Genomic DNA, 18975 nt, shown 5'->3' with positions numbered 1-18975 from the left:
TATATATATATATGTTTCTCCTTTCATATATTTATTACAAAATAATTTATTGCGAAAATTTATTGTAATTTCAAAGTTATTCATACTTTTGCAATGATTAACTCTTCCCGATTCATGTTAAAGTACAATCAAAATGCATTGCGAGAATAAAAATAGTTCTAAGAGAATAAAATATTGTCTTCAAAATGTAATAATAGTTACTCGAATCAATAATGGATTCTCGGAATATCTCAATGGAGAGTACATGTAACAATGATAAAAATAATAGCATTTGTAATAACTATTTTTATTTCACGATTGAGAAAAACAACAATGGAATAATAATTTACAAATACTTGAAATGCAGATCTCGCGTTCGATGCGATCGCTAAGTAGATTAGATAAGCATCCGTCTTACACCACAACTTCGCTCTCTGTGGCACGCTTCAATATGCCAATCGAGTATCTCCATTACCATGTCTTACATGTAATACCGAGGCGACGGGCATACGTGCGAGGTGTACAAGTTCCTCGAAGAATTGCGTCAGAGCTGCGCGACGGGATGCGACGCGCTCCAAGGGGACCTGAAACTAATATAGACGACGTCGGGACTCCACAGACACTACTCGATCTAATAGAGTTCGTGATCTACATAAGGGATCGGTCCGGGTGGTGTCGGGATTAACTTTTACGCATTAATATGTACCGTGTGAAAGCGCCGCTGCGCGAAACGACATTGGTCGTCGACGTCGGCGAAATTTATCCGCGTTGAAGACGCTCGCTCGCTGCGTTGTCCACCAATTTAGCCGAGGAAGCGTTTCGTCCTTTACTCGCGAGCCCGAGTGCCGTTAATAATTTCACGTCGTTAACTGTCGTGTCGTGTCTCGGAAATAGAACTTTGCGACTGCGAAATACCGCCGGATAAATCGCGAGGCGTGCGGACAACGTTAAATTAAACGAGCGCAAAAGCGTCACGTCAGTATTTTCCTGTTAATTTGATTAATTTTTTCTTTTTTTTCTTTTTTAATAAATCTTGCGTAATTTACGTAATTTCAGACTTTTTTTCTGAGATTATGTACTTTGGCATGACAGATGTTAAATTAAGGTGGGACGACTTTCTATATTAGAATTGTATGGTATCCACAATTATGAAATTAGTTGAAAGTTTAAGAATCTCGATTATTTTCAAACTTCTAAAATCTTAAGTTTTTTTATTTATTTTAAAAATAACTTGTACACTTTTTGAAAATTTTCTTTGTGCTATTTTTTTTATTAAATATTTATAATCTTTATTAATTTATTAAGTATCTCTTTCAATTGCTTGTAATCAAAACTCATCGATATTATCACATTGAAATAATCGCTATTTTTTACAACTTGCCTTTCTCTACCTGTAATTAAAAGTAAGTACGCGACTTCAGAGATACTTTATATATTTTAAAAAATTTTGCAATGTACGATTTCAATGATATTTCGAGAAAAAGACTGTAGCATCTTCCATTTGTTTTTCGTCCGGTACAAACATCGAAATCAACAGCGAAGAAAAATATAATGAAAATGCTCAAACAAAAAGAAAATTGTTCCGTAGCACCATAAAGATCTACGAAAGGAGAAGCAGAAGGGGAGAGAAAGAGGGTGAAGTGACGTAGTAAAAAACAAGGGGAGAAGAAAACGGACTGCCTTTTACACACCGGGGGTATAGCCACTGACTCAGCTGTGCTTTCACGTCCGTCGCCGTAATGAAACGGGACTCCTAATGTCATTTGGTCCGGCTTTCCCCCGACATCCGGGTGGTTCTCGGAGACGGTGGTGGCCGATGAGGATCACAGAGGAGAGAGAGAGCGTAACGTCCGCGCGAAGAAATGCAGAGAGATGGAGAAGGAGAGCTCGCCACTTTTCGAATTAACCGGCCGGCTTGTCTTAGCTAAAGCACATCGTCCATGAGAACGGGACGAGGAATGTCGAAGAGGTGGGGAAGAGGAAGGGGGAGAGGAAGAGGTCTTCGTCAAATAGGGGGCATTGAACGAGCGTAGGGGGACGGTTTCGAGCCGACGAGCTTGAGTCGCGACCGCAAAGTCTCAAATCGGACAAATCCAAGAGAAAGAGCACATATGGAAGTCCATCTTGTTCGATCTCTCTTCTCACCATATTACATCGGTTCCTTCGTTAACCCTCTCTCTTTCTCTCCCTCGCCTCCCCCTCGCGAGGGCGATGTAGATATGCAGCTGTTGTCTATCTTCTCCGCAATACGAAATCCCGCTAAAACTTGTTTCGCAGTGAGGCTTTTTTGCAACAACCGCAATCGGCTTTCGCTGGCGGTTTCTCTATTCGCGAATTCTGATGCGGGTCCTTTTAGTTTCCGTCTAGTTCTCAGCCATCCCGAATTCTTAGGGAGCTTGGGATGAAACGTCCGATATACATTGCTGTCCGATATATAACTCACAGATTATGCAACACGAAAAAAAGAGAAGCTATACAAAAATCTTTTTTATAAAGTTTAATAATGCATAAATATATTTTCGCGCGATATGTTTATTTATCATTTTCAGTGCACATTAGACGACTTTGATGCTCAATTATAAATTTACAACTGTATAATAAAAATTTAATATTATTTATAAGAATTAAACTGATCTATCATTAATACAAATAAATTACTCAATTTTAGTCTTAATAGAAGAATCTTTTGATTCGATGTGTTAAATTATTCTTGCCAATGCAGTCTTCTCACATCTTACAACGTTGCCAGCATTGCAATTGCGTTTTATGCAATATGATAATATTACGTATGCATTCGATGTCCATGTAATATCCATAAATAAAATCGCGAAAATCGCGTAATACAAAAAGAATGAAAGAAGCTTTCGTGGTTATCCTCATAGGGCGGTCATTTGCATAGTGTCTTTTTACGTTACATATATACATATAGATACTCTAAATTTGATCAGAGAGCAACGCCATGTTTTTCCACTCCCCCAAGTAATCCAGATAACAAAGTTCCTCTCAATCTGGCCTATCATCGCGCCAATATCCGCCGGTTACGTCCCGTCCCGATATCTTCTTCGTCGGTGTCCCTTCGTCCGTTGATCCGATTATTGGATGCTGTGAAAGGGTATTGCGGAACAGTTAAGATGTCTTGTACAGAATTAGTTTACGCTATACGGTGCAATCATTTTCCAAAATCAATTAACAATTACATTTCTCCTGTTAATCTCTTTTAATTACTTTTTTATTAAATTGTTTGCATTTGTCTTTGCTGGAATGTACGTTCATTTTGAGTTATAGAATTAGATTTTTGGCAAATTTATAAATTACACGGTCAATCAAAATGATTGTAATAATAAATCTTATACATTATACATTTTATATTATTTTTCAATGATAAAATTGGTGTGATATGTATTCATATAATTCACTCTCAAAATTACTGAATAATTCTTGTAATTAATTATTTAGTTTTTAATAATTGTATATGTTACTTAATTTTATATATTTTTATTATCTTATATTTGTCTTTATAATTTAAAACTACAATTTATGTTTATTATACATATATACATTTAAAAATATAGATGTTTAAATGCATATCATTATCTTTTAGTTAATATTAAATATTAATAAGAACCGTGAAGAAAGAAAATCTGAGAAAATAATAAAATTTTAGAAAACTTGTTTCTTAAATTATATGTTTTGACCATATTAGATTAATAAAAGAACAATTCTTTTTATTAGATATGTTAAAATAAAATATTGATTCAATCTTTCTTATTAAATAATATTTATATTTTACAATATTAATATTATCCAAGCTTAATGCAAGAAAATATACATTTCTCTTCGAAAAGATTGTGGCGGTAGAGAAATTTAGATCGTAACAGATCCGACGCTGCGTTTCCCTCCCGAAAAATCCCATCTTCTTAACGCCACGTAGACGGGCGTTTCTTCCCCGATTTTTACCGGGTGTTACCGCCGGTAATTTCAAGCCGCGTGATCCGAAACGGCATCACCGTGCCGTGAAACGGTCGCGCTTAAGCTTTAGCCACACCGGGCTAATGTTGGTGGATATCTCCCACGGCGAAATTAAGGCAAATTGTGTGCCGGCGCGCACGCCGCCATACGACACTGTTCCGCCGGGAAAATCGATATGCAAATCTACGCGCAAATCCTAGTAATTTCGCTCACCCTGCAGCCCTTGCAGCAACAGCTCGACGAATGTGTGCGCCGTCGACACCCTCGCACCCCTTCTCCCATTTTTCGCACATAGCTTTTCCTCTGTCGTCTTGCGATGCTCGTTTCAACAACGAAAACGCGTTTCTTCCCTCTCGGTCTCTTCCCGTACGCGTGATAGGAGACGGTGAAAAGGGGACATGGGTGGGAGATGGGTGAGAGGTTATAAAACGGGGTTAGCCCGGGTCTGAAGGATCGTGTTCGTCGGCCACCTTCGACGACAGGGCTTTATCGAGGTGAAAAAGGTTGCTAGACATCGACTTCCCGCCACCATGAAGTGAGCACCTTCCATGCTTGTCTCTCACCACTCTTCTTGCTTTTTTCTTTCTTACGTCTCGTCGTCGAGTCATTTTCGCGGGTATCTCCGCGCGTTTTTTTTTTTTTTTTTTTTTTCGTCCAGCTGGTTTGGGAAAACGATCTGAGATGCTTTTTACTCCGAATTATTATTGTGCGATTTACTATTGTATTTTATATTACTTATATGTGATCCTCGTAATTTTCAGCCGTAATTTTGATAACGATAACATTTTTTATGTCACCCGAATCGAATAGACGATCGACAAGCAAGTGTATCGTTTTGTGCTTTTTTCAAATGCAACAGTTATGTAATCAAAAAACCAGCTGCCATAAATAAGTGTTTAATCAAAAAACAACTTTATGAATTTGTGATACGATTGAAGTAGATGGATTAAATAATCTGAGATATATCTTAATTTATTTGTATGATCTAAGAATTCTAACAGATTGATTTATTTTAATTTTATTGTATGGTACTGTGATTGTTAAAATTCATTTATTGTAATTAAATTAAAATTTATAATATTTTGTGCTAAAATTAATCGCAAAATAATTGTTCTTGGTTAGAGCCGCATTTTATTCGGACGAATTGTATTTTGTCTTCGGTACTGGCGTCTCTGCTTTATTTAGGTGAGACAGGAACAAAGGAAATGTACATTCTTCGAGTAACTTGTATTCGTGGGAGGTCAGCGCGAAAGGAAGGAAGACAATCAATCTTGATCCCAATTATCGCGTCGCTCAGCGACTGTAATTGAGTCGGTCTAGAGCCTTCGACCGCCTCCATCCACCGGCATTTCTTTTGTAATGCCGGAAGGCCGAAACAATGAAGGCACGGAGGTTTTTCGTTGTGCTCGTACGAGACGGGTAAAAGCATTTTTTTTATTTTGGCACACCTGTTCGTTTCGCGCCAATGAGTTATCAAGAAACGAACAAGCTAAAGATTATTTATTGCCTTCATATGTCGATTAGACTTCTTTCGCCTTTTAATCTTTTCAGCTTCATATTTTTCTCGTTATATAAAAGAAAAATATGTAGCTTGACCTGCGCTACAAACCACGGGCAATTGTGTAAATGTTCTGATTTCGCATGAATATATGTGGATATTATGTAATAGAACTCGAAAACACACATAAAGAGATTTTTATACAATAACACAAACAGTACACATTAATTTTATATGACATTTATTAATATATAATATAGTTACTGCAAATACTAATTACTCGATATAATATAAGCAGTCATTGACATATATACATATATACGATAATTAATCAAGCATTTGATTTCCATTTTAGCTTTTTCTGATAAATATAAATTGCTGTTAATATTTCAGATTTGATATAAAAATTTCAGTAATATAATCTACCCCAGTTTTTCTTACAAGCTGTATTATATTTTATATTTTTTATATTGTAAAAAAAATGTTGATAATTATTCTGGCAATAATTATCTTAATTCAAATAAAAAATATTTCTGAATAATATATAAAAATTAAACTGATCTGTATAATCTGTCGATATTGACCATTTTTTCGTTTGCCTAAAATAGCTTCATTAAAACAATTCGACTCAGGAGAGAAAGAGAATTGAAAATTTAAATAAATTTTTTGTTTGAATACCATATGAGATGACAAAGTTAAATCATATTTGTCTAGATTGTACAAGATTAATCTTAAAACAGGATAGGGGCTTATATTACTACGTGACTCAGAAGTTATCACGTTGTCTTACGATGTAGTAAGGTTAATTCCTTCTTACGGGATCGGCAATGTAAAAATACTAAAGCTTCTCTTATATTAGGCTATTTATCTAAGCGGATAAATCGAATATTACTTATTAATATCTCGTGGCAGGTTTATACACTGGTTGATATCCACTTACATTTCAGAAGCCGGAAAAATGACTTCTTCGATAGAATCTTTGCGATAAATTTTCAATATATTATAAATTTTCAAACAGCACGAGCACGAATATAATAAATTATTATACATTTTTTATCCAAAATGTTAAAAATGTTACTTGAGGAATTAAAATTCATTAACTCTACAGTTACTTTTATCTTTTGTATAATGGTTGCATGCATTATCAGAGAGATGGTACATTTTTTGCCAAATCTATTATTATTGTAAAGTAAGCCTTTCTAAAAACTTCAAACGCAGTTTATTATCTTAAATGCATTTATTAATTATATATCTGAAAATATAAAATAAAAGCGATTAGAATTAAAATAATGTTACAAATAAATGTAAATATGTATAATTTTATAAATGTATAGCATAAGTAAATATAAATAATTAAAAATTAACCGAAATAATTTTGCTCGGAATTTATATTTCTATATAGTTATAGTATAAACTTTCGATATAAGATTGCAAATCGATTTGCAATATAAAATCAGCTGAGAAATACAATAATAAAGGATCTGCTAATCTGGAGATTTTCGAAAGGTATCTGAAATAATATAGATTCGTCGACATTAAAATGAAGTCAGTCTAAGGATGAAACAATTCGGTCGTTAGGAGATCTGTGAGATATTACATCATTATATACAAGATTTACGAGGGTACCCGTCTTCGGAGATCCTCTAAATATCATTAAAGTTTCATTAAAATTAGATCCGAGAATGCCATCTCTTATCAGTAGACCCTTTAAATCAACTTTAATATTACTCCCACCACAGTTAGAACCATCTAAAATATACGTTACGTAAGCATCCCGAAACTATATTTATTAATGATACTCTTATCGGTATATTTGGCAATTTATATTAAAGAAATATTTATCGTTGATTTATATCAGAATAAAGTGATAATAATATAAGACTGAGAAGCAATTTTCTAAACTCTCACCAAAGTGCTTAATTTTTTACATTATTTATCATCTTTTATCGTTTGCTTTCGATATTTTCTTGCTTTTTTTAATGAATTTTTTGAATTATTTAAACATTTCTAACGGATTTTCAATATATCAAATTTATAGAGAGAATGAGAAACTTTACGAGTCACATTGTTAGCTCAAAGAACTGTTCCGGCTAGTTTTTCATTACGTCGAATCAAGATATACGAGAGCAGCGATCCGTAAAGAGAGAAACAAATGTTATCGGCTTCAAAGCCCGGCGAATCCACGACACGCGTCGTACACGAGCATGCAATTCGAACGAGAATCTTGTCTCGTGCAATTAGTCGAACCTGAACCACCCCGTGTCAACGAGAGGTCGACTGTCGTGGTACGCGACCACGTCGAGAACGACGACGACGACGATGACGGTGGTGGCGAAGACGAAGAAGAGGGCGGAGCGTGTTTCCTCTCAATGGGTCGAAACTTTCTCGTGGCGGGCTACCTACACATTATTCCCTGAAACTCTCGAATGTGCTTAATTAGGCGATATTTGAGTCTTGCCGTTGTACCATCAACGCCAACAGGACCCGCTATCACTTCCCGTCGACCGCCGCGCAACCGCTTCTGTCTCTGACGGAGCTTACGCTCGCTCGCAAGTCGCTATTACTAAAAGCCACTGGATCTCCGTAAGAAAGCACGAGCGGCTGGGTTATCCCACCAGATCTATATAGACATCTTACGTGAACTAATATTGTTAAGGTCTAATTAGTAGCACCGCGACACACCGGCTGCGGCGCGACCTCGCTTCTCGTACCGCCTATCTTAGCTTTCCTTTACTTCTTCCCGCTACCTTCCGCTTCTCTGCCCCATGAAGACCTCTTTCCTCTTGTCGGCTCGACGGCACTCTCCTTCCACTTTCCTGCCTTCGCGCCACTTCCGTATTCCAGCCTTGCGCCCGCAACTTATCCCGTAAACCGCGTTACGCTTCGTCCCAATACCCAAATTACGAGAAAGGCAGGTCGGGCAAGAGAGGAACAAAGTAAACGAGAACCCGATATGAAAGGTGGATGTGATTAGTGGTTGAGACTTCTGGTTATTAGCTATATCATGAACCACTTATATGCGCGCGAATACACGTTTCTAAATAAATTTTAGGCTATATATATCATATATCTTAATTTATCTTTAAAAATATCTATATCTATATATGCATATTTGTAAGAGTAATATGTTGCTATCGAACAATTAGTATCTCTCTCTGTATTATTATACAATAGTATCGTGAATGATATGAATATCAGATATCTCATCGATTATTACGACACAGAATAGCTAGGAATATATTCTGCAATCCCTTTGTTCCCAGTGTGATTATTTATTAATATAACACATTTATAGTCGTCTATACAGTTTACATTAATTATTTATTGGGAATAATACTCTGATTTTGAATTATTTTGTAAATGCAAATTAGGAAGAAATTTTGCAGATAATGTCCAGCGTTTAAAACTACTCGGCAATTCTATTTATATAATAGCTTACCACTGATTAGGAAAATAATTTTAATTAATTAATATTAATTTAGTTTTTGTATATAATGAGGATATATACTATGCTTGGTAAGAGACTGACGTGTAATAATGGGTGTTACAATAATATTATTGCGAATAATTTAAATATTTTACGGATGTATATATATATTATATGGTTTAAAATAATAATACAAATTTACAAATTTTTGAGCTATATATTAAATAGAATCTATAGCTTTCTCTTTACATATATATTTTTATTATTGTACAATAAATATTTATTTATTATTAGAACATATTTAAACACCTGCATTTTTTGTTTTAGGGTCGATGTAATCGGGAGAAACCACCTTGCAAGTATTTTCATCCCCCGCAGCATCTGAAGGACCAACTCCTCATAAACGGGCGCAACCACCTAGCGTTGAAAAACGCGCTGATGCAGCAGATCCAGCAGGGCCTTACGCCGGGTCAACCCCTTGTGCCCGGCCAGGTACCAACAGTGGTATGTCCAACAAATTAACACAATCGTTGCACCACGTCTTTTGCTATTCACACATTCACACACTTTTTCCACGATCGTAAGATCTTGATTTTTGTCTGTGTTTAGTTTCGAGGGTTACCACTAGATTATCTTTTTTTTTTTCCGGTAGGCGACGCTGCGTAGATTGTCGACGGTGCGGTGCTTTCTTATCACATTAGTATCATGAAATTTGAAGCTAGATGCATTATAGAAGCCGCGTTTGCGTACGCATTTAAATTAAAACACTTTGCAAGCTTTTCCGATAGAATTCTCTCGAGGTACAAGCGCAGCACTTCGCCGTCCATATTTACCTGCGTTCCTTCTTGCGGACATTGCACCGAGAGATAAAGTTTTTCAGAATTAAAAAGTTTAGCACGTCGCATGTTCTTGGTCAGTGTCATCCCTATTCTTCCTAGAGAAACCTGACTTAATCACGTATTTCGATAGACAGTCAATTTGCAGAATCGAGTCTCTTTGATGTAACTTTAACGCAAATCAGTGGTTTTTAATCTCATTATTTTATATCATAGCTTTCTCTTGAAATTTCTACGTAAAATTTGCAATATATTTATTTTTATTATTATTTCTTTAATCACTTAAAATATGTTTCAATTAATTTTTGAATTATGAATATCTATAAAAATTTGAAATATTCGAGATATATAAATATGTTTTGCTTTTAATTTATAGACTCTAAGTTGAATTCTAAAGTCATCAGATAACTTGCAAAGGGCTCATGAAGTACAGGTCGAGAGAGGACATACCAGATTCTCATCGCGAACATTTCTAGTATTGTTCATATTTGTCATTCGACGGGAGGCTGGTTAATTACGGGAAAAGCACAATGCCAAAGTTTCGAACGATAGAGTAATATTTGGGCGCGGCAAAGTTTCGTCGACCCGTCAGAATTTCACGCGACATCGCTTGCGAGTTGCTCGGGTTCGTTTCGAGCGACCCAAATAAATCTTTGACGACCGACGAAACTTTTCCACATTTTTTTTTTTCCGAACTCTTCTGTCCCTGTAGTGCGTCTTTAAATCGATATGAAGCGTTCTCGCGCACGCACGAGATCGTCAATCTTTTTTTTTTTTTTTTTTAATCAACGGTGCAGTAATTAAAAATCGAAACTTGTTATTAACGTTCTCTTTTTACTCATGACATACATTCATAGTCGTTGCTACGTGATATCGAACCCTATACTATGACTGCCTGTCTGTCCCCTATGTTTGCCGCTGTGGCTCACGTGGTTGTGGTTGATTGTTGGTGTGTTCTCCAATTACGTCATTGGTGAACAGGAGGCACCAGCACCTCCGGCACCACACCATCACCTTCAACAGCAAATCCAGCAGCAACTTCTCGCTACCCACGCCTTTATGGTAACTCCTGGTTTTGGTTGGCTTCCACTAATTTTTAGTTAATTTAACGCCACGTTGGCTAATGGTGGACGTAAAAATACTCGCCGTTTTAAATCTGTGTTATATTAAAATGAATGGTACTTGTTTACAGTTTGCAATGCATTATATACGTTTTATACAATATGAGTTACTTTTATAAATTTTACGTCCACTATAGTCGTTCGAGCGATGCGCCTGTAATTGGTAAGCGTTCGTACGAAAGCTTAAACTTATTTTAAGAACGCGCCGCATAGTAAATTAAGTAACTTTTATTTGCATGCTTCACAAAATGTTTTGTTTGTTTATTCAGAAAAGAATATCTTTGTTAGTACATGTTTTCTCAAAGTTTTCCTGTAGGAGAGATCAGCATGAAGTTTTACGGCTAAGTAAAATATCTGCGCGTCTTTTAGCTCTGAAAGCAATGAATATATTTGTCTTTTTAAAATATTTTATTTTATCTATATTTGATATCACAAAAAGTAAATAGAAAAAATCGTTAAATTTTAATGTCGCATAAATGTGAAGCCAACAATAGTAAAAGGGACGAAGAAAAAGGAGACAAGGCGTGGTAATCTTGGACTTGGAAAGATTAATAATCTTATAATAATTATATATCAAAAAACTTTTACCGTTCTGATATTTGGAGAAATGATAATGCAGATGTTTAATCGTAAATATTGCTAACGCATTTTTTTCCGACGATTACCTAGCCACGTCTCCGAAAACTTCATTACAATGACGAAAGCTCCCAGAATATTAGAGGCTTTTGAGAAGAACGAACGAGAGTGATCGACTCGTTCGGATGCGCTTGAAATTACCTGCCTTCGCTTCTGGGAGCCAGCTCTCGCTGCAAAACCAAACGCTTCGTGTGGGAACGTGTACGCTTGTCGTTAAAAGCGAAGGGGAGGGCATGAGAAAAGGGAAAAAAGACGATTAAGGCTTCGCGAAGTTCGCAAACGAGGTGCCTTTTCTTTACAGATTCGCGCCTCTGGTATTTGTTTTTGAAGTTCAATTTTTTTTAGATGTATTAATTTGCAATTTTTTTATTACACATTGTTATTATATCAGATAACTGAAGCAACTGAAGTAACTACTCACACAGTATAAATCTCACAAATTAGATACATGTGTCAAAATTAATAAACAACGAAGAGAGCGTTGGTCGCGAAGCCTTAATGCATCTTAAAAAAGAATTTATATGAATCAGAAATAGTAGATTACATATACAAAGAATTTGGTAATAGGTAATAAAAACGAAAAAAACACTTTTTGTAAAATAACTTTTTGTAAAAGTACTGAACTGTTTATCTTAAAGCAAGTTGATTTTTGCGAGAAGAACTTTTTCTTGGAAACGGCTGCGTTCCTAAATTATTTGCTATCAAACTTTACTACGCAGTCAATCGTAATTCTCGTCAAACTTGCGAAACGTATATTTGTTAACACGCAATATTTGAAACGATAAAAAAAAGTAAAGTAGTCACGATTCTGGACTTGTCGAATACAGATTGTTCTTAGTTACATGCGCGTTCTTAAAAATTGTACTGTAAATAATTCAATAAAACATGACTTTTTGCGTAAAGAAGTTATTTTCGCAAATCGACTCGTTTTATGAGAAGAAGTCAAATATTTTCCGTCGCAGTTACTCATTACCAAGTACTCTGTATACATTTAAAAATATAAAGTACGCGTTTTAACGGTTTCGAGAATCGCGTGCGTGACAAATCGAAAATACGCGTGGAGCGAAGGTGGGGGACAGGTGTGTTCTAATCCGTGTTACCTGGATACCTTCCGGGTGTGTTTTCGCAGGCGACGAATCCATACCTGACCGGTATGCCGCAGGTTGGCAACACGTACAGCCCGTACTTCGCGCCCAGCCCGATAATGCCGGCGATAATGGGCCCGGCGGACCCAACGGGCGTCGGCAGTCCGCTCGGCGTGGTGCCGCAGACGGTGGCGATGCCGCAGAAGATGCCACGTACCGATCGCCTCGAGGTATGTCTACCACCAAACTACATTCAACAACAACAACAACAACAACAGCAACAACAACAACAACAGCATGGGGCCCAACACGGCGCAGCCGGGGCCTCAAGGTGCCCGATGGCCGCGCCCAATACCGTGTACCAAGTGCCGGCCGGTCCCCCCAATCAGGTGTCGCCCGTATCCACGATGCAATCTGTCAATCATCCGTCGTCCCCTACCACCATCACCACGACGTCCCTGTGCACCCCCCTGCACAATCCCCACGCCCATCATCATCCCATTCATAATCTCATTTACGTTCACGCGTATTACTAGATCAACTTGACGCCGAGTATCGGCGACGTGCGATTGTTCGACCTGGTAGATCAACGCCGACGCGTCACTTCTTTTCGTTATTTCTGTTTTCAATTTTAATTTTTTTTTATCGGTGCGGTGCGATTGTTCGACCTGGTAGATCAACGCCGACGCGTCACTTCTTTTCGTTATTTCTGTTTTCAATTTTAATTTTTTTTTTTTTTTTTTTTTTACGTTTCTTTCCTTTCTCTCTATTTTTTCTCACGTGAGTGTAGCGTCGGGTAGATTAATCAACCGGGGCGTAATGGAACGCTCATGGTGATTAGAGCGTAACGATAACAACGGATGAAATTGCAGCGGACACCGGGAATATCCTGATTTCGCAGACGGGTTAGACGCACGTTGCTAATTACAGTAATTTACGTAGCGCGGAAGGTGATCTGATTACGCGAGCCGGATGGCTTACGTGTTCGGTCGCGACTAAATAGCGACGGTATCGATGGATCCTAGGCTGGAAATCGGACATTTATTTTGTCAACACATAAAATGACGAGCACGGGATGACTATGACGAGAGAGAAACTTTGAGAGTATCTAGTTTTAGGGTTACAAAGCGGTATATATTTCTATACGCTCACTCGATTACGCAAATGTCACGTGTTCGATCACGAGGAGAGATATGTAGCTTAGCGTTAGAGATGATAGCATTGAGATTTTAGCGCAACTATAGTCGATGATTAGCGAACGATGCGGTTTTGAACATGATTCGCATCGATACGAAATCAATCGCAGTATCGATGGCGATTAATCTCGCGTACTTAATAATTTGCGACAGATGAACATAAAGATCGTTCAATGTATTTTACAAAAACGATGCTGGAGCAAATACAATGCTGACAAGCAGCGAGAGAAAAGAAACGGGAAATTGAAGACGACAAAGATTTTATGCATATATTTTGTAGCGCGATGGGAGGGCGGGAAACGAAGCGATGCAATGATCAACAGTACTATATATCGGCATGTGGCGACAAAGAAAAATCTAATTTAGGATACTGCACACGTAGAGAAATAGATTCTTAGGGATCGCGAGCGATACAAAGGTCTAAAAAAGTATCGAGAGGATTGTAAATTCCTAAGTCGGATAACTATAATGGCAACGATAAAACGTGATGATTAATTATGATTAACTTACAGAGAGTAAGATATATGACTGATTGATAGAAGTAGATGAATCTGCAAACATACGACTGTCAAAATCGTGTAAAATTATATATTATATTTTCGCATATTTTGTGCACGAGTATCTTTTTTTCGGCTTATTTCGAGTAATATGATTTACGATGTCTATGTATCCGCGATAAATTGATAAATTTCTGTGACAGTTACATTATTGTACATATCTGTTTTACGAAAATTGTTTTATGACGATATCTTTGACATATTTATTGTCCAATTCGATAATTATATAATCGCGCTTATTAGAATTAATCAAAAAAAAAAAAAAAAAAAAATTGCCGACGTTTATCAATTGTTGACGGTTAATAATTTGTCGAATAATTTTATAAAATATTTTATCGGATTTTAGCTTCTCTTTGCGAACGATTTTCGTTCTTTTCTTATATATTTAACGATACAATGAACTATGATATATGACGATCGATGGCACTCTCGATACATTATACGAAGAAAGACTTGATCATCGTAGTTTTTTTGCCGCGCAGACCGTTATCGTTGATTTCTTTGGGTCATCAAAATGTCGTCGTCGAGCAATGCAAATGTGGCATACTCTGCTTATCTTTCGCCTCGATTCTCGCGCTACTTTGTAACGTGATTACTTTATAAAAAAGTGTTTCTAACAGTCATAAAAATTCAGATACTTCTATCAAGCACGTCCGTTTCTTGAAAGAAATAATTAATTTCGTATATATATATACAAAGATATCTAGGAATAAACGTAGGTTAGCGTAACATAATACTATATCGTACTTCTGTAAGAGCGTTTCTCGGGAAAGGCGGACGAAGCTTTCCGGAAATAGAATGCGATCTTTGCGAAGCGCGCAACGGCAATAATCCGAAATACCGTCGTGTAATATTGCTTCGGCCTTCGGCACGCGGGCTCCGGTTGGAGAAACATTTCGGAAACAATAACAGGATCGCCTGGCGAAACTTTCGCGTCCGCGTGCATTCGCCTATGGAGTTTTCTAATGCGCGAGTTCGCAGATTTCCCCGGAGCCGCCGTCGCGCCGCTTTTCCCTCTTTTCCCATTAAGAATTTATAAAGTAATTTCTCAAAAAAGAAAAAAAAATTTAAATAAATATCATTATAATCAACTAAATTATTGAAAGCTATATGTAATTAAGAGAATATTTAAACGTCTTTCTTAATATTTAATGGTATGTATTTGGAAATGAGAGGGTTAACATTAGGACGACTGAATTCTAAATTTGTCTAGAATATCAATTTTACATTTTAAAAAGAGAATAGAAACTATTTTTCAAATATATATTGTGTGCTTTATCATGCTCGATAAGCGATTTTTTTCCGGTAATAAATTAAAATTATTATCTTATTAAAACAGTGAAAAAAATTTATAAAATAAATAATCGAAAAATTTTCTCTAAAAACAATTTATTTGATAATATAATAGATTTAGCCGTTCTAGTGTTAGCACCCGCGTAGTCGAAGGCAACGAAGGATGGCAATCTTACGGCGCATCGAAACTTGAACAATTCGCAATCACTTTTATTCGATAAACAAACATGGGAGAGGAGAATCGAGAACGATCAACGTACAGCCGATTCAATTCGATTGATTTTATTATTATTTACGTGCTTGTACGTCGTGTCTGTGTATGTGATTATTATTCCAATAAAAAATTTTTATCGCCACGACTATATATCGATATTACGTTTTAATCGCAAGAATCAACGAACGGGAGAGTCCCTTGTGAGTCATTGCACTTGCAGCAAAAAAACGTGATTTTTACGGACGTTTCTCGCAACGTCCGAGGATATCTAAATTTATGTACGTATGCAGAATCATATACAGATACATGACGCTTACACGCGCCGGTCCATCCATGCATACGCACATAGTGATATGTGTATATAGTAGGTAGGTTAACAAATTAATTAATTAATTAATTAATTGTATTTTGTATCGTAGAAACTGGTAGAACATAAACGAAAAAGAGGAAATGTAACTCGCTACAATTATTTCAATTTTACTGCGATAGATTCGCGATTTTTTTTTTTTTTTTTTTGGGGAGGGGAGTTGCATTTAATTATGCAATATAGTGTCTTTCTTTATCTAGATACATATGTATATATCGATTGTCTAGGCAATCGATATTACAAGTTCGACCGACCGCTCTCAAGTTAGGCGAAAACTAATTTTACGCTCGCAATAGAATTTCCAGCCTGGGCGAAACACAAAAAATTCTTTCGACGCGAATTAGCAATACGAATCTCGAGATTTTTTTTTTATTAATTTTATAATCCTCATAAACATCAGACCTTCGCACTAATCTGTCCCTCCTTCTTCCTCTTTATCCCCCGATCACCATAGTGAGAACGATAGCACCCTCTTTATCCTTCATATCGAGATAATACATGACCGATTTCACGTATTTACGATTAAGTAAAGGAAACGTTTACGAAAAGAGTAAGGATATAACGCAATGTAATGTCGTTTAATTAAATATTGCAGATATAGAAGTCGGAAATATACGATCGATTTATTAACTAACTACGATTGGTCTTACGGTAACACTTATTATAATATTTGGTAACATACAATAACGATGATAATTAGTAATCATAACAATACCTATTTGTGATGTACTACGATGACTTGTGCACTGAGTTCGGGTCACGTGAAATTTATTGATGATGAATTCTCAAATAAAAGAAATATAATTGAAACTGAAAACTGATGCACAGACTGTTTATTGATTCTTACAAGTTAATTTAATGACCAAGAAGTTTGTGTGCTTTGTATGTCTTATCTTAGTCTTCTTGTATTTTACTTATCTTTTATTTATTGCCTTCGCTATTTTGGTTGAATTTGCGCGAAGTATGCCCAGAATTGTATATGATTCTTTTTTTTTTTTTCTTTTCCGTTTGAGAATACAGATTTTTCTGTAGTGCACTTTCGCTTGTAATAAGAAATAGTTTCTTGCGTATTCGTGAAATTCGAGGAGATACTCGATCGGGATTGTGCTAGTAATCGGCTATCAGTCAAGTAACCTGCGTGTAAACGTCTTTCTCGCGAGAATAAACGCGTTATGATTCGTTGCTAATTCTTGTCCATATCGACGACGACATTGAAGTTCGCCCATTTCTCTCCGAAACTCATCCTGTCTGGATATCTCAATGCCTCCCCCCCCCCCCCCCCCCCCCCCCCCCCCCCCCCCCCCCCCCCCCCCCCCCCCCCCCCCCCCCCCCCCCCCCCCCCCCCCCCCCCCCCCCCCCCCCCCCCCCCCCCCCCCCCCCCCCCCCCCCCCCCCCCCCCCCCCCCCCCCCCCCCCCCCCCCCCCCCCCCCCCCCCCCCCCCCCCCCCCCCCCCCCCCCCCCCCCCCCCCCCCCCCCCCCCCCCCCCCCCCCCCCCCCCCCCCCCCCCCCCCCCCCCCCCCCCCCCCCCCCCCCCCCCCCCCCCCCCCCCCCCCCCCCCCCCCCCCCCCCCCCCCCCCCCCCCCCCCCCCCCCCCCCCCCCCCCCCCCCCCCCCCCCCCCCCCCCCCCCCCCCCCCCCCTCACTTCCTTGCCCCTTGCACCTGCAAGAAAAAAAAAAAAAGGAAAAGATCGCAAGATCTGCATCTCCCCCGGACGATATGTCATTAATGCTCTTTGAATTAATTGCTTGCTGCCTGTTTATATATAATGTTATTAATATCGATATAAACACGTTTGGATTTTCGCTGTTTAGCATAGTAATATATTTAACCTTGATTGGCCGAAGTTACTTCTGGTGAATAGTACACTACTACACGTCGAGGCACAATATTATTTTTCACATTTTATCATGTCCTCTACTAAATTTTCGCATTATTGCCATTAATTTTTCTTTTTTTTTTTTTTTAATGATATTTATTTCACATGCATATTGATCGCGCGCGCCTGCCGCCAAAAGCTTGACCAATCAGGGAAGTGTAGAAAGCAGTACCGTGACATTCTCACAACATGTAGTAGCGAATGACTTTAGTGAATGAAGAGTAGTGATGTCTATATTAATTTCAAATGTTTTTACTCGATGTTAACGGATTCTTGCGCTATACGTTCACACTGGCATACTTATACTTTGACAAACGGAAGAGCAGCTGATATATAGATACTGTGTTTTTGTATATATATATCATATCGTTTCTTTTTCACAGGCCGGCACTTAACTAGTGGTCCCTATGTTCTGTTTCCTTTCTTACCGCCAGTCTCAGCGCGATATATTTTTTTTTCTCCCCTATTCTCTGCCAATTTTATTTTCTCTTTTGGCGTTTCAACAATTTGGTTTCCCGTCTTCAGTAGACACACGCATACATTTATTTTCGTTGGCTAGCCAAAGCCAGTCACGCCGATGCTTCGTCGACGCGCGAACGCGGCTTTGTCCTCGCGCAGAGGAAAAGAGGAACGCATGTACTGACACGGCTTTGATTTCATGTGGGAGAAATATTTTTTCGTTAATATATATACGTGAAAAAGCTGTCGTTGACGATGATAATCGGCGTGCACGGCTAACTCGGCGTACAGCTCTGCACAAAGCTAATGCGCTCTTTACAGCTTCTCGTATTTCACACATTGTGTCTTATGTCGGCAAAATATATATATAATTTTTTTGCGACCATATATATAATACATATTTCTCTTTATATATATATCCGATTTAGAAGTATATTTGATATACCTACATATATATATATA

General features: G+C 37.8%; 1 protein-coding gene across 9 annotated transcripts in view; it reads left to right on the top strand.

Moving 5' to 3' along the window:
* The window catches only part of LOC115238178 (histone acetyltransferase p300), a 410773-nt gene that overhangs the window by 369159 nt on the left and 22639 nt on the right, over positions 1–18975 (top strand). For 6 of the 9 annotated variants that reach the window (XM_029811780.1, XM_029811788.1, XM_029811827.1 and 3 more), the window contains 3 exons: positions 9201–9377; positions 10691–10771; positions 12596–12781. In XM_029811780.1, the coding sequence (XP_029667640.1) occupies positions 9201–9377; positions 10691–10771; positions 12596–12781 (444 nt within the window). The remainder of the gene's footprint in view (positions 1–9200; positions 9378–10690; positions 10772–12595; positions 12782–18975) is intronic. The other 3 variants (XM_029811837.1, XM_029811818.1, XM_029811798.1) reach the window with 1 other exon arrangement.

Source organism: Formica exsecta, unplaced genomic scaffold (genome assembly GCF_003651465.1).
Source record: "Formica exsecta isolate Colony F162 unplaced genomic scaffold, ASM365146v1 scaffold115, whole genome shotgun sequence".
NCBI lineage: Eukaryota > Metazoa > Arthropoda > Insecta > Hymenoptera > Formicidae > Formica > Formica exsecta.
The sequence above is the reverse complement of the archived record's forward strand: the minus strand, read 5'-3'. Positions and strand labels throughout refer to the sequence as shown.